Source organism: Micromys minutus, assembly GCF_963924665.1.
Source record: "Micromys minutus genome assembly, chromosome: 25".
In the NCBI taxonomy this organism is placed as follows: Eukaryota; Metazoa; Chordata; class Mammalia; order Rodentia; family Muridae; genus Micromys; species Micromys minutus.
Window position 1 is genome coordinate 6,185,032 of NC_137960.1, and position 16,900 is coordinate 6,201,931.

General features: G+C 49.8%; 1 protein-coding gene across 1 annotated transcript in view; it reads left to right on the forward strand.

The window, feature by feature from the left end:
• The window catches only part of ZFAND3 (zinc finger AN1-type containing 3), a 183,271-nt gene extending 167,077 nt beyond the window's left edge, over positions 1-16,194 (forward strand). The window contains exon 6 of the mRNA XM_080937969.1: positions 14,227-16,194. Within this exon, the coding sequence (XP_080794095.1) occupies positions 14,227-14,381 (155 nt within the window). The 3' untranslated portion in view covers positions 14,382-16,194. The remainder of the gene's footprint in view (positions 1-14,226) is intronic.
• The last annotated feature ends 706 nt before the right edge of the window (positions 16,195-16,900 follow it).

Genomic DNA, 16,900 nt, shown 5'->3' on the forward strand with positions numbered 1-16,900 from the left:
GCAATGGCTAATGCTACCTTTCCTCTTCAGGCAGGCAAGGGAGTTCACACAGTAGTTTAGAAAACCCAGGTCTCCACATTTACCCTGCAGCTTTGATGCAAACCACTCAGTTTCCACAGGTTTTAGCGTCCAGATGAAAAAAGTCAAGAAGCAGTTTATCAGATAGCCCCATGCCTCTTACTGTGGTCAGCTGTTCCATTGAAGTGTCTCAGTTTTCTTCACTCCTGACCAGGAGGCTGGGTCTCTAAGTAGGGTTCACTATATTCCTGAGTTCTTTCTCAGTTATGTAACAACATGTAGTTCCTTGACAAATTCTAAGATAAAATCCCTTTAGATGAATTCTTCCTAGAGAGCTGGAGTTCACTCTGGTTTGTGGAAAGCGAGCGTTAGACCATAGGCTCAGAAAGACCATGTCCAGGGTAGGGCTGGAGAGATGGCTCAGTGGTTAAGAGCACTGACTGCTGTTCCCGAGGTCCTGAGTTCAATTCCCAGCAACACATGGTGGCTCACAACCATCTAATGGGATCAGATGCCCTCTTCTGGTGTGTCTGAGGACAGTGACAGTGTACTCACATATATAATAAATAAATAAATCTTAAAAAAAAAATATATATATAAATATAAAGGGCATCAGGAGAACGTGTCCTCTAGGGCTGGCTCTGCCTAACTCCTTTGTGCTGTTCTCTCTGCGTGCTTGGATTCCCCTAGGAAAAGGTGGGCTGTGTGCTGAGTTCCTTGAGGATATGTGGAATGTTGGGAAGATATGAGCTGCCCAGGAAGGTGTTAGAGGGAAACGTATTTACTACTGGAAGTAAAGACTCAACATAGTTGAACTTAAAACAGAATATTTCTCTGCTGCAGAATGATCGCTCTCTGTATATATCTGAGATCTTCTCTTCCATTCCCCTTCCATTCTGTACAGGTTATTAACTGCTGACAAGAAATTCACATCTCATAAATAATGCTTAAGAGCCATTGCTATATAAATGGAATGTGTTATGAATTGTGATGGGCCTTTTTGTAGCATTCAGTGCCTAGAGCAGGAAGAACAGAGGATGTCATTTTCATTAATTTCTAATGAGGTGCCAATTAAAGGCAGAGAAGACGCTCCAAAGGGAAGAGTGGCCAAGCTCCCCAGAATCCTCCGCCCCGGGGCTGTCATCTGAGCACTGCCAGCAAAGCTTCTCTAAAAATTCCATTAAATTACAGTCTCATCGAGAGCACACACAGACACATTCAGCTTCCCTTTGATCTTCAAAAGAGCAATTTGTAAGGCGAGTTCTGAGCCTTCTCACACAGGACAGCTGTAGGTGATAGGAATTGTTAATTGCCAGGACGTTCCCTGGGCTTGCAGTAAGTAGGTGGATTTTGAAGATGATTTCTCCTCTGTCTCACTATGACTAGATAACCTTTATGTCAACAATCCCAAAGGAACACCCTTTTCCTGTGAATCTTCCCAGGTGCCAGTTAGAAAAGGCATAGTGTGGGTAGGCTGCTCCTCCAGCCTACAGCGTCTTCCACAGTCCATGTGACAGAAGGCAGCCACACAGAACAGGCTTGCTTGTTGCGGTTCTACTTGACAGGGTGACAGAATTGATCGATCATACCTGGTGCTAGTCTTGTCTGCTCAGGCCCCTAGAGGATGTTCTACGTCTGGCCATTGTAGTTGAGTCTGGGCCATGAGTATCACACAGATGCTGTGTGTGACCACAGTATGACTTTGTTACTGCTGTGTGTGGCTTTTTGTGACCACAGAATTACCTGTCAAGTACTAGTGCAAGATCTTCGTACATATTTGTGTGTTTTTAGAATGTGGTAACTTATTCCGGCTTCACACTGGGCCAGTGCTGTGTTTATATGGCCTCGTGTCGATCTCACTTTCGGGCTGTGCGGTGTCTTACCTTCCTGTGCTGCTGTGGCCATTGTGTATGTCATCCGCTGTCAGTAACAGGTGGCTTGGGGATGACCTTTCACAGCATTTTTGCTGAGTTTTGAGAGGAGTGAGAGCCATAGGATCTATGAGCTCATAGATAAGGGCTAAGTGTGGCGCCATGAGAGCTCCTGGTCATATGCAGGGACACGCTCGCTGGCCACTCCCAGAGGTTCAGTGAAGTGAGTCCACATGACTGTTACTACCACTCTGGACACCCTTCAGTCTTCAAAGATCCAAACACATGAGCAGTGTGCCCAGGTCTTGTTTTCAGCTCTATTTGGAAGTAAAATGTCTTCTTTCTCAGGCCATCTGAGAGCAAATTGTGACCATCATGGCTTTTCTTCCTTTAAAGTGTTCCCTGGGGCCACACAGACACTGTCCTATAATGCCGGTTCAGCAGCTCACTCCAGCTTCCAGGGCTCAGTCCAGGACTATTCTTGGCTCTCCACCCAAGTTTCATTCTGCCCATTCTCCATTTGTGTGTTGATTTAGCTTTTTCCAAAGTTGTTTTCCTCTTCAGTGCAAGATCTTGTCTATGATCAGGTGTTGGTTTATTTAGTTTATTTAGTCTGTTCTAATCTAGAACATTCTTACCAACTTTCTGTTTTACGATTTTGACATTTTAAAATAAGGCCCTTTTCTCTCTGTTGTGCGTGAACACACACATGAGTGTGCACAAATTTTCGTGGGTTTTAAAATTAGAGCACCCCTCATTTGGGGCCTGTTTCTTAATGATTTCAGTTGCATTCTCTCAGCTACCACACTGCACTGGGGATGAGCTTTGCTTAGAGTCTCACTCTGGAAGCCTCAGGGTCTTCAGTCTCTCGGTATTGATGCTGTTTGAGTCATGTGCACACTCCATTCTCCACCTCCAATGGTGTGTGGTAAGCTGTATGTGTGGAACATACTTTAACGGTGTGTTACTGCTTTGTATCAAAACATCCCTGAGAGGCTGGGCACTGTGGCATGTGCTGTTAATTCCTGCACTCTGGAGACAGAGGCAGGCACATCTTTGAGTTTGCTAATCTGGTCTATATAGAGAATTCCAGGCCAGCCAATGCTACATAGGGGAGACCCTGTCTCAAAATCACAAGTGATATCATTGAGTTTTGGCATTTAGTTATGAATCTTGCCTGAACCAATCTCATGTGACTGTTCACAATGATTTGATCCCACAGTTTCTCTTTGATGCTGCATTCTTTCAGTGGTGCCTCTTTTTCTTTTCTTTCTTTCTTTTTTTTTAAACCTATGGCTGCCATGAATTCCTCCCTCCTTTCCACTGGCTTATGAGTCAGTGCTATATATAATTTTTCTCGCTCCTGTCTCCAGTGAGGAGTTGAGGGAGGAGTGGGAGCATAACAAGATGTGTCCACGTGTTTTACTTCCTTCCCCCAGTCCAAAACTTGTGCAAGGGCTGTAGGATGGCTCGTGTGCTGGTCCTGACAGGAAAGCGTGCGGATAAAAACCACGGCCAGACAAGCCAGCACAGTTAGAGGACACAGTAAGAGGACGGTGCAGGAGGGCTTCATCCCACCTGGAAGACTGGACAGGCTTCTGCAATCAGGCTTTCAGGAAGGGTGTGGCTTAGATGTAGGAAAAGGCGAACATCTGGGCTACGTTACTTGTAGACATGGTGTCTGTGGCTGGGCAGAACTGGGCAGAACTGGCATCAGGTGTCAAGGGTCTAGTAGAAAGGAGAGGAGGCTTCTGGTTAGCTCACGGTAAACACTCAGTCAACATGATCTAACTTTAAGTCACGCACACAGCACACTAGAGGTCTTCCAGCACAGCCAGACGGATCTGCCTGATGTGATGGAGAGACCCACTCTGCAGGGGCTCCTGCTTTTGGGTCTGGTAATGAAGGCCCACTGGGGTGTGTGCTCTCCATGGCTCAAGAGAAAGATGAGTCTTGTCCACGCTCCCAAAAGAAAAAAAATACCTTAGTAGTGGGAATCTCCTTAGGTGAGAGAAGCAGAAGATGCCAGGAGCCGTGTGGCCGGTTGTGAGGTTCCTGTGCGGCGTCTTCTCCCTCCTTCACTGCACTGGTTTTCACAGAACAGCCACTTACCCTTTATGTGCTGAGTCCCTCTGCCACTTGTCAGAGGCCCGGCCGGCTCGGCCAGGACAGTGTGGAGACGGCACAGATGTGAGTTGCTGCCCTTCCCCGAGCAAACAAGCAGCAGGGAGAGCTCTTCATGTAGTGACACCCAGCGCACATCTGCTCTGCGTCACCTGACCTCCCCTGGGTGCTGTGTGGCTGCTGCTGGCTTAGCTCTCATCAGAGCCCAGTGGAGAGCTTAGCAAATGGGGATTATTCTGAAAGGAATCACTGATAGTTTATAGTTTTGATCTAATAATAAACAATTTTGGTTAACTCTTTGTCCACAAAGATTTTTAAAGTTTTTAAAAATTAACATACCATAACATTTTATATTTTATAAAGTTCTCCATTTTGCAATTCAGAAAGTGTAGTAAGTTCATTTAAGTCAGGTTGTCTTCACCATGCGGCTTCACAGTCCACATTCCAGAAGGACTGATCCCCTCTAGCCCGTTCACCTCCTGCCCAGCGCCAGCCGACCGACCTGCTGGCAGTTTTGGTTCTAGAATCTCAGTGTCCCTGGATTCCCACTCTGTAGTTTAGGTCTGTGTTGCATGGAATGCTCTGAGGGTCCCCTGTGTTGCTAATAGATAGTTACTCTTCCTCTGAGAATGCCACATTGAGAGGGGATAGGCCATGTTTATCGCAAAGAGTGCTACCATATAGATCTTTGGGTGGACAGACATGATATGCAACTTAATTTTTATGGAGCAGATATGTGGGGTGGGGTGTTGAGTGGTACGTGAGTCTGGCAGGAGCTAGCTAGCACCAGCAGCTGTCCCAGTGTCTAGTGCCAGTTCACTGGCCCCTGCACTGGGTCAGATTCTAGCTTCTCTGTGCCCTTGGCCACCTTCAGCATTGGGCAGTTCCTCTCCAGCTGTCTTAGTGAGCGCCTGTCCACCCATCCTTAGGACTGCTGTGTTGAGGAATAGCCCAGCAGCTGGGCACACTGCCTGAGGAGGTGCATCCACGCTGACTCTGTAGTGAGCCTCATTCCCACTCACACTGCCATCCAGAGCGACTGCTCTGCCTCTTCCTCTTTGCTGAACTTGCTTGTCACCAACTAGAGTAAAGTGGCTTCCCAATACCCCAGTCCCTAAGGGACTACAAAAATGGTGTCAGAGTATCCGGCTGAGTCAAGGCTGTTTCCATGTTTCCTAAGTCAGAGCCCTTACCAAAGCTCGCCTTCTTTCAATACGACCTTTCTCGATAAGGGGGCCTCACCCTCCTTAGGGTGCTTAGACGTCCATGATGGGCCTGTTGATGTGGCTTTAGAACACAGCTGTCCCTCTCTGCAGACTTCGAGGACTTCTGGGAGGTCATGCCTTTTCTTCTGCCTGGCTCAGGAGCACAGCTTCATCCTCCATGTGCAGTGACATGCAGTTACCATAAAACAGAATGGGACTCTGGGAGACATAAAGAACAGTGCCCTTGATGTCTGTCCCTCTCTAGGACCTAAGGTTGTATTGGCTTTACTCTTTAAAAGGCATGGTAGGACAAGGACACGTCAGTTTTTAGAGTTAAAACTCAGGCTTTTGAAATCAAGTATCAGAGATGCTAAGTGAAGACCTGAGGCCCGAACTGTCCCGCTCAGCACCCTAAATGTCAAGGTGACTGCAGCCCAGGCTGCACTGTGTGTGACTGAAAAACCTACTGCGCTGTGCGAGAACCAATCACTGGGGTATTTGTAGTTCCCTGGTGGGCTAAGGGTTGGTTTGGTGTTATGATTCATTTATTTTTATGAGTCCAAGTGTTTTGCCTGCATGTGCTCTGTGTGGGCCTGGTGTCCACTGAAGGCAGGAGAGGCTGTTGGATCCCCTGGCACTTAAGTGGTTGTGACACCTCTCCAGAGTCTCACCTTCCCGGTGCTGTCACCTGAAACCTTACCTAAATACTGTATCTCTGGAGGGCACGGTCTCTAGAAGTGTCCTCCCCGGTGTCTCCCACCAATGGGAAATTAGTGCTACAGCAGCCTCGCCTCCACGCCTGTGCCGCTTCCCGCACTGGGTACCCCTGAGTGTATGGAGCTATTGCAGCAGATTTCTTGCTTTGCTTCCTGTCACCCGAAGCTGTTTTCCCTCCATGTATCTCAGCGCTCTTCAGACACTCAGCTTTCCTACCTTGTTTGCCTGCAGGAGACAGAACGCTGTCTGTGGTAATAGCAGTGGAGACTGGTGTGACTGAGAGCATCTTGGGGGTGGGGTGGGGCATGGTTCTTCTGCATAGCCCTGGCTGTCCTGGAACTCACTCTGCTGGCCAGTGTGACCTTAAACTCCAAGATCCACCTGCCTCTGCCTCCCCAGTGCTGGGATTAAAGGCATAAACCAGCACCCAGCCCTGATTGCACCTTAAAGGCCAATTTGTCTACTACAAAACTCAGCCCAGGCTGTGTTTGGCATGTTCTTGGGTTTTTTTTTTTTTTTTTTTTTTTGGCTCTTGTGGTGCTGAGTGGTGTTAACACTGTGTCTCGTCAGTCTGTGAGACTCGGGAGCCAGGCTGCTGGGGAGTCAAGTTTCTGGGAAAGGGCCTCTAGAGGGCTGAGAAGCTGCACCCTCTCTGACTGAGGGGGAAGATGACTTACCACACCTCAGCTCTGCTGAGGTAGACGTGACACAGCAGCATTCAGAGACAGAAACAAGGAAGGGATTTGTGTCAGTGGGTCACTGAAGTACTCAAAAGAACCAGGGTCTGTGGGTGAGGCATTCTCATCCCTCTTCTCCCAGGGTTGGCTTCCTTGGAGCTTGTGTTCTCAGAGACTCCCCTACTGTCAGGCAGGACAGAGGCTCACCACCCAAGCATATGCTCACCTATGCAGTGTCTGTTAGATAGGCCAGGCTGGCATGTGAGGAGTCCCAGCTGTCCCCGAGCTGCCTTTCAGAGGCTTCAGTCGGCATTCTCTAGGAAGATGCTACTGGGATGCAGGGAGCGGTCTGTGCCACTGTTGAATGCTCTCCCAAGCCAGAAGTTTCTGATGAGTATTTAGTTGTTAGAATGCCTACTTTTGCTGCTCAGGAAATGGCTAGATCTGGACTGTATGGGGTGGCAGACAGAGGATGCTCCAATGAAAGACCCAGCCCCCGCCCCCGCCCCCAGAGGCAGTTTTCCAAGGTCCAACAAGCTTCTTCCCCTTTGATCACCAAGATACTCTACACTTGACAACATCCCTCTTGATCTGGATCAGTCCTGGCCCTTGGGAGGGAGCAGCTGAGTTAACACGGGAAAGCTTGAGTTAACATGGGTGACATGCTTCTCTGTACTTATCCTGCCAAGTTACAGATTTATTCAGGAAGAGAGGGAAGGCTCTAGATTTACAAGTTAAGGGACCAGATTTATGTTAATACTCTTGCTTCAATTAAATTGCTCTTCCCTGGAGTCAAGTTGTTGCACCAGGATTAATTTTCTGTTGAATCTTGAGTAACTGACCAAAATACCAGTGCAAGGTTGAGAAGCGAGCAGGAGTGGAGGCCTGTCGTGAAGTTACTTCTCCACCCAGCTTATCTGAGACCCCAGAGCCTCACGTGTCTGGAATCTGTGAGCAGAAGCAGTAGGAGAATAAATGTGCTAGTAACATGCCCACGTCAGTCGTGGTGCCTGAGACACCCTGGTCACTAGAGCTGCACTGGCTGAACTTGTTGGGGGTCTGGGAGGGCACCTTGGTTAACATTGTGTTCTTTATGCTAGAAGCAATTATCTTCTGTCTTTAGTGAGTTGTCTGTTAGGTAAGGTTGTTTGTTATCCGTATTCATTGAATTCTAGAAGAGCAGAGTGAGAAAGAACCTTTACCTCTGCTGTTTCTCTTTGGGGGGAGGTGTCGGCACATGGAGCACACAGAGCACTTGGTCACTTCGGGTATCAGCATCACCTAGGTATAAAGCAGCAGTGAGGAGATGGGACTCACAGCAGGCTGGCTGGGAGGAGGAGTCCCGGGGACAGAGAAGACAGTGTGGGGCTGTGTGGGACAGCCAGTGCAGGAGACGGGATGGTAGCGCCCAGCCGGAGGCTTGTTAGCTTGGTAAGTTTATTGTTTCTAGCACTGACAGGTTTTAAGCACCAGAGTGACACCATCTGATTTACATTCTAAAAATCCCCCTGTGATAGAGAAGCAGAAATGCTGGTGCATGTAGGCCCTCAAGAATACTTAGAGGCTGGTGGCCATAGTGGCTTGGCCTCTACGGAACGGGAACAAAAAATGAGTTGAGAGACTTTCTTGGTGATTGTTATTTTATACAATTTGAAGGTTTTGTATTTATATATTCCATTATTATATTCAAAGAGGAATTAGCACATGTGAAACAGGTGCATTCTAAGTGGTAACCCAGGTGTCCCAAAGTCCTTCCAAATGCTGTAGGAGAGGGGCCTCGGGCAAGCCATGTGGAGCCTTGGCCTTCCAGCCCCACTGTGCCTGTTCCTGCAGCACGCTGCCCTGGTTCCTGCCGCCCAGCCTTCACATGCAGTGGGGAGCAGGACAAGTACCGGATGTGATTTAGAGGTTGTCTAAGAAACCACTCATGGGGACAATAAGGGAAGGAGAGGAATCTGGGATCTAAAGTGAATCGCAGCAGGATGGCTAGTCACCATTTATGAGGCAGGTTAGATTAGGTCAGTCCATGGAGGCTCAGCACAGGACTGCAGTCTGTAGAATCTGCAGTTTGATATTGGAGCCAGTGGGGCTTCATGCAGGGTCCTTGCTTTTAGAGTATCCAGTGAGGAGGGAAGTTCCAAAGGGTGACATCGAAAAGCTTGGGCAAGCACAGAACCCAAGAGCTTTGGTTCTAGGGCCCTGGCAAGTGACCTCTGACCTCGATGAATGCTTTTCTTGTGCAGCAGAGCACAGGCCAGATTCATTGAGCTGGACTCCAGTTCTGGTTCTTGGATGATGACTTTCCCTCTACTGTGTGAAGCCAGGGCAGAAGGACAATGGGAACCAGATAAATGCCATTTCCTAAACACCCGCAGCTGCTTCCCATGTGCGGACCTGATGGGATAAAGCATTGAAAGCCTTTAATACACGCAGATACAGAGTCTGCCTTGGGCATTGGGTCAGTGGATGGATATAATCCAGGGGTTTCTGCTGGTGGGAGTGGGAGTGGCTGATGCTTTCCAGCAAGCACCACCTGATACTCATTGTAAATGTGTGGGGAATGGGGGATGGTCCTGAGGCATAGGACTCTTCCTTGCTGGAAAAATAGAATTTGTTTTTCCAAGGAGCTTCCTGGTCATTTTAGATACAGAACTCAGGGAAATGTACTTTGTTTTGTTTTTTTGAGACAAGGGTCTTATGTAACCTAGGCTGGTTCTGTATTTACTCCGTAGTCAAGGATGATATTCTTAGACCTTCCAAGTTGCTGGAGTTACTGGCATGTGCCACCATGCTTGGTTTTATTCCATGGGGGATGGGTTACTACATCCCCAGTACTGTTAACTTGAAATGACTATGTAGATACCATATTTGATCCCTGCAGAGCTGTGATTTGGAGAGGGCCCTCATGAAGTTTTAAGGGGTCCTGAATAGGTTCTGCTTGCCCTTGTAAAGCTGATTTAACTCAAAGTTAGTCTCTGTCTCTCTCTCTCTCAGTGCCTTTTGTGTCTCGGTCCTCAGGCTTGTCCGTATTTTTAGGACCTACATGAACCTTTATAAAGCCAGATAGAAACCCTGAGTGGCTACACTGAGCCTTGTCCCATCCCTGTCTTTAATAAAACAGCATGTGGGGGCTTTCACGTGGGAGGTGTTCAGGAAAGCAGGTGTCTAATTAAAATCTGAGAGTCCACAGCTGCTTGGGTCAGCCGACTTTAATGCCGTTCTTTACTCCAAGGAGTGTGGACCTGTTGTCGCCTTGTTGCTCTCAGTATCTCACAGAAAAGCAGCCCTGACCCCTGCTCAGATCTTTGTAGTGGTCATCTCTGCAGCCTTGTTCTGCCCCAGGCCACCTCTGCACTAGGGCGGTGGGTGACAGTCAGGTGCCCCTTAGGCAATGGTTGTTGTCAGTGTTTGCACAGGAGCAGAACAGGACTACTGCTGCTGCTTTAGGGACACGTACAGCCATGGTCAACCAGCTACTGTGTGCCTATGCATGCTCCCAGTGTCCAGGCGGGGACATTGGCCATGGTTGAGAGAGAGCACCTGGGTTCCGAGGGTGATCTTTGCTTGTGAGTCCTAAAGGCTGTAGGGTGAGGAGAAATTTGCTTTTTACCAGATGGCAGTTTTACACATCAGTCACTGGGCGTCGTTTTCACATCTGTAGCATGTGGCTGGCTAGAGCCATGTGTTCTGTGTCTGAATCCAGATGTTTTAGAGCTTCTTGCTGGGCCTCTGCGGCTTCTCCTTCCACTTCACACACAGTCTGCACTTACGGAGGTGAGAAGAAGGCATTGGATGCCCTTGAACTGGGGCCACGGACAGTGAGGAGCTGGCACGGTTGGTGCTGGGAAACAAACCCAGTTCATCTTTTGTTGTGTGTGCTTTTAACCACTGAGCCATCAGCACTCCAGCGTCCTTCTCCTTCCTCTTCTGTGTTCACAGTCAGTCAGCTGGCCTCTGCTGCCTCTCCTCCGTGCAGCCTTCATTGTAGAGGGGGCTTCTGTAATAGGCCCCAGGCCCCTCATGCTCCTCACAGTTTTCAGGCCTGCATGATGTGGCCACTCATCTTCCTGGTGCTGTCTGCTGAGTTGAGAGGCTGCCCAGCCCCTCTGGAGACCGTTCAGCCCACATCCTAGGTCGTGAGGATGGTGCTCTCAGAACTGGGGACAGTGGCTGGTCCAAATAGAGAAAAGGCTACAGTCCTGAGGGCAAGTAGGCACAGCCTGGAGAGAGGGGGTTCGTAGAGAGCAGCTGCTGCTTTTCCTTCCTTTTCAATTCAGGGCATGTCCTGTATTGCCGTCCCAAACCAGTAAGAAAAGAGACCCCCACCCAAGTTCCTGAGCACTTTGTACAGTTATACTGAAAATGGCTCAGACATCTTGAAGGAGGGCCAGCTTCAAGCTGTTGTCCGAGCTCACCCTCCTGGGCTCTGGGGCAGTGCAAGTGCAGTGTTGCATGTTGGAGTCTGTATGGGTCAGGCTGTACTTGGCTGTCAACCTGCAGTGAGGGCAAGCCTGTGCATTGGAACTTCCCAGTCTGCGTGCTGCTGAGAAGGGGTGGGGCTCTGAGAGCACTCAGTGTGTGACTCTGGGACTAACGGTGATGACATCACAGCTCTGTAGCTTGAGTCTCCATCCCATCTGGTGCCGTGTCCTTTGGCCTTTTCAAGAAAGGACCCAAGACTTGTTTGTCCTCTCTGTTTCTGAGACTCCTAGAACTTGCAGGCCTCCTGCCTTGCCTTCTAGTTTCTAATGAATGACTGAGAGAAATGCCAAGGCTAGCCCAGCTGAAAGCAGGCAGTAACCCTCAAGCCCTTTTGTCTGTCACTCAACGTCCACAGTCCCTGCAGCAGCCTCTGGAAACAGGTCTGTGTTCCCAAGACAGAAGTTCAGATGATTACTCCATCTGCTCTGCCTGTGCATCACCTGCTCTTTTTGTAAGAAACTTTACCTCTCAGTCAGCACTTACCCAGTGTAGGACATGCCCCTCACAGTACCACCTGACTTGAGTAGCTGCCCTCTGCCTGGTGAGTGATCTTGCCAGGACTGGGTGTAATCTACATCTAATATCCTCACCTTGGTGTGGCCATGGAGACGTGGGCACATGTCCCCCAGGCCCCTCCCTCTGCATTGGCTGCTGTCTTTCTCATGCCATGCCTGGGCTCTTGAAGTACAGCTGCTTCTTGGTAAGCTTCGGGCTTGCAGAGTTTAGAGCCAACTTGGCTGCATCTGACAGGTGTGTGGCGGGGGCTGCCAGTGTGTCTCCCTCCCCTCTGGATCTGCTTTGACTAGGGTCTGAGATAAGCTGAGCTGCTCCCACCTCAGGAAGGAAGGGGCAGCAAGGCGTCAGTGCTGTGCACGCAGGGCCAAGGCAGGGCCAAGGCAGGGCTCGGTGTCCCGGCCTGGAAGACCTCCTGCCCCCTATAGGTGAGGGCTTTGTTCCTGAAAGATGATTTGGCTTGTTAGGTGGGGCTGTGTACTGAGGGTATGCAAGCCTCTGCTGTGGAACCCTTCAGGAGACAGACAACTGGTATCCAATATCTGGGAGTAATGAACTTATCAGTAAGTGTAACACACAAGCTCATTAATCTTAACTTTGCTTTTGACCAAGTGGGAGCTTAGCTTCTCAAGAGACAGAAATTTCATCTCTATTCTTTTCCTCAAACCCAGTCCCAATTTAGAGTCAAACATATTGCCCTGCTCTCCCTGGGAAGCAGTTAATAATGTGTTTCTCCAACAATGGATGGCTCTGTGCCCCTCCACCCCTCGGCTGGATGCATGTGACTAAAACACAGCCCAAGCAAGCAGCCGCCACGCAGGGTGAATGGCAGTTCTGTCTTTTAAGACCTGACATGCTGTTCTCACACATGTCTCCAACATCACCTGGGTAAAGTTAATTGTAAAACCTAGGATTAGTCCTTCACCTCCGGGGCCTTCTCTGGACAGTTGGTTTCCAGGTTCTGTACAGTTACAGATGTACAGAGAGGCCAAGGGGCAGCCACCTATTGGTTTCTGGACTCGAGTTTATAGGAAAGCAGTCTGCGGAGAGTGACCCTGTGAGTTGCTGCAGTCACAGGGAAGCAGGTTAGGAACTGTCTCTACCTAGGCTCACAGGTCTGACAGGTTAGGAGGCACAGCATGGTGGGGTGAGGATGTACTTGGCTCTGGCAGGAGTCTCCTTCCCACCCTGGAGTGAGGACTGCCCATACATCTCAGCCTTTGGAGGGGTTCACTGAGGAGCCGGGAGGAGACAAGTGACCTCCATAGGCTGAGTTCTCCTTTATTCCATGAGCTGAGGTCTTGGCCTCGTCCTCATTTCCCCAGTGTACCCTTGTCTGCCCGTGCACCTCCTTGCTCTGCAGGCCTGTCCTCTGTCCTTGGGCTTCTTTATGTGCCAGCCAGTGTCTCTCTGGACCTACAGCTGCCCGCACAGCCTAGAGGGCAGCCCTGAGAGCTCTCACATGTTGCTAACAGGGGACGGCTAGTGGAGATTTGTCTCTACAACCTGTCTCAGCTCTGGAAACCGTGTTGGGCTTTCAATTTTTATAGATATTTGGCCATTCTCAGATTTCTGACAGAGTTGAAGACTGATTTAGTTTTATAGCCTACCCAAGCTAATTAACTTTGAGAAAACATAGTCATTTAGATGATTTTCAAGTGGTAATAGTTGTGCACGGCTTACATTTGAAGGTAGATTTTAAATAAAGGGTGATATGTAGGTCTATGTTAAGGTATATGATTGGACAGGAGAGAGGAAGGCAGGGAAAGGTCTAGAAAAGCAGAAGAGGGGGCCGGAGGTGGAGATCGATGGAGGGAGAAGATGGAAGCCGACGTGTCTGTTCCTCTCTGCATATCTCTAGCTTGATGAGGTTTTTATGATCATTCCTAAGGGTTTCTATGGGTTTAACTTATCTCATGTAGATGGGCAGTTTATATCTTTGTCCTCTGGTTATAAACTTATTGTATAGAGGATTGAGAATTTGGTATATAAGCTGATGGTTGTGAGTCATGTTTTTACCAGGATGTGGAAAATGTGAGCTAAATACTAGACTAGTAGGGGAGCAGCCGGGGCGAGCGGTTTCAGCTGAGAGAGGGTGGTGTGGGGACTATGGTAGAGAAAGAGCCCGGGTACAAGGCTCCGAATTGGAGCGGCTTGGAGCAGGACTGGCAAAAGCAGACTATTTTTTAATATTTACCACAAGAAAGGACCCTGGTCTCTGCCTTCTTGGGGAATTAAAGCATAGTTGGACCAGATGACATAACTCCGCCCTCCCGCAGTTCTTCTCTGCTGTGTAGCACCTTTTCCAGGTTGCAGACACCCATTTTCTATTAGGAACCCCATCACTGTGAGTGTGACCCCTCCTAGCTTGCCAGGGCTTCCGAGCTGGCCCGGGTGCAAAGCTGCTTCTGTGACTCTCAAGTCCCTCTTCATCTGGTGCACTGGGCAAGGCCAACACATTTCCCGTGGAAGTGCTGCAGATCTCACTACCGGGAGGCCAGGGGTGGGAACTGCTAGGCCCATGCTAAAGGGTGAGGTGCAACATGAAACCTTGTACTGATTCCACGTCTTGTGGATTCCAGTGAGGCCTCTAACAGTATGTCTCCTCCCTACTTGCAGGCTACGTGTTCTGTATGTTACATCGCCTCCCAGAGCAGCATGACTGTACCTTCGACCACATGGGCCGCGGCCGTGAGGAAGCCATCATGAAAATGGTGAAACTGGACCGGAAAGTGGGGCGCTCCTGCCAGCGCATCGGGGAGGGGTGCTCCTGAAGGCCAGGCACGGCCACCACACGACGCTGTTCTTAGTTCACTAATGTTAGCCTTATTTAGGACAAAGTCAGCCAGACACCTTGTACTGGGCACGCGTCAGACTACAGCCGGCCGTTTCCTTTCTTTAGCCAGCCATCCTGGTACTGTAGTTTAGGGGTTGATGGTGGATGAAATTGATCTCTGGCTGGTTACTAAGGTGCCTGCTAGCCATTGTATAAAATTAAAACATGAAGAATATTTGTTTTGAGCATGGCTAGTGGATTTACAACAACACATGCCTGTCACTGCTGGAGTCAGACTTACAAAAGCCTTAAGCGGAAAGTGTCCAGACCAGACTGAGTCAGTAGAGGAGGCGCAGGCCTCACCGCCCATGCGGGCAGCTTTGACAGAAACTCTTCCATGTTCGGCCTTTCACCTCTTCACTTTCGCTTGGTCCCAGCAGGACCTGATGGCCACTCGTGCCTTGGCCACAGGAAGCTGCCGAGACTGGCCACGTGGCTGGGCTGGGCCCTCACTCTCCCTCAGCGCTGGAAGTCAGGGGTGGGGACAGATTTTATGGAGGAAGCTCTTTACCTGTTAACGGGGAAACTCATCACACAAGAAGACAGACAACTTCACTTTGAAAATTAGATCCACTCAAGATTAGTCCACGCATGATCCCCACCTTTTCTGCACAGGATCCGTGGTCGTGACCCGCTGGCTCTGGCTGTAGCTTGCCCGTGGCAGCCCTGCTGCAGCTGAGGCCTGCACCTGGGCCTTGGCAACCAGATTTCTTTATTTGGAGTTTGAAAAGATGTCTCATGACCACAAGAATCAGTGAGTGCACAGGGGGAGCTGCAGCCCTTCCTGGCAGGGGCCTCCTCTTGTTTCTATGCAGCCATAGTTTGAGGACAACCAGGCCACCAACCTCAGGACAAGTTCAGGAAAGGAAGACAGTGGACTGCACGGGACCCTGGTGTGGAGCTCTAGAATGTTGTGAGTGGTGGTGGTTGTGGGTGGGAGGCAGCTCTCAACCTGGGCCTGAATGGGGCAGGTACGTGGGGCTGGTTAGAAACCATTAACAGTCAGGTGGGTGGGGCGGGGGAAGATCAGGTCTAAGTGCCACACGGGTGCATCTGTCCCAGAGTGTGGCCTGGCATGGAGCTGTCCACGTCTGGCTGCTGATGAACGGTTTAACCCAGTGACTTTCCTTTGTGTAGTTGAACAAGGTCTGCTCTCCAAATGAGCGGGTCTGCTAGTGTAATGTCTTGATCCAAAATAGCGACTAGGAAATCATGTTCTTCCCACCCTGCACCCCACCAGAGGGGACCCAGTGCAGAAGCTCCAGCCTTAATTCTTGCTTCAGGACCCAGACCAGCACCTCACTCTAGGACAGCCCAGGGCACAGGTGCCAGGTCTGCCTAGCGTTTACCACTGTTGTTAAGCCACAGCCCTCTGGCCACCACATGGCCATCCTCAGTGAGGCACCATGTACCCTTCTTAGGCCCTCAGGTCTCCATAGCACTGGGAGGGGGTGCTGGGGACCATGTGCCCAGGGACCGCAGCCAGGTTCACTCCTGCTGGGAGAGCTGGGTAGGGGAGGAAGGGCTTTTTCCCTACAGTATCTGTTCTGTGAAGTTTGTTAAATGTAAGGGAAGCTGAAATTCTTGTATCTTTAAAGAGGAAATCTTATTTAACCCTTTGTGTCCTAGATTGACTTACACACATAGCCTAGAGCTCAGTTTTAGTTTAACATTGTGAAAATATTAAAAGAATCTTGTAACTTTATTCTTTTTTTTTCTCCTGCTGAAACAAATTAAACCAATCGTATGGACATTTGGATTGTCTGTTTTAGCGGCTCTCCTAGTGCCTGAGGATGGCCAGGAAAGGAGCGCAGAGCCTCCCTGCTTGTGGGTTTGCAGGATGCTCGGAAGTAACTGGGACTTGGGTGATTTGCCCAGTAAATGTCCAGATCCAGCAACTGTTTCCCTGTCTGGACACCTGAAGGTTCTAGTGCAGGCATGGCAGGGGTGCTCTGTCTGTGGCCATCTCTTGAGGACCCCAGATATGTGGGTTTTATTGCGCAAGGACCTGAGTCTGGTGAGGGCAGGAGGGTTGAGCGCTGCCCACTGCATGTGGCTCACGGTCAGGATACTCTCAACACTATTTGAAAGTTTTACCTCAGGCAGAGAAATGGCACCTACACCACCCTACGGTTACCAGAGGGTGAAGAAAATGGCCAGGGAATTCAGAGTGCTTGTACAGGGCGTGGGGGGGGGGGACCAGCAGGCAGCAACAAAGGCTAGTCTGATGGCTGGAGTGTGGCCAATCCAGGACAGAGGCTCTCTGATGGCCACAGGGAGAAAAAGCCCTGGGGAACTATGCCCCTCCCCACCCCCACAGGAATAGTAGAGACCCAAGGAGGGTGCAGTGCAGCCCCTCACAGCTGCCTGCAAGGTCTCTGCCCAGAGCCAGCAGCTCTCATCCCGACTTCAGAGGGCAAAGCACCGGTGCCCTGCAGGCAGGGGATGCACAGAAGA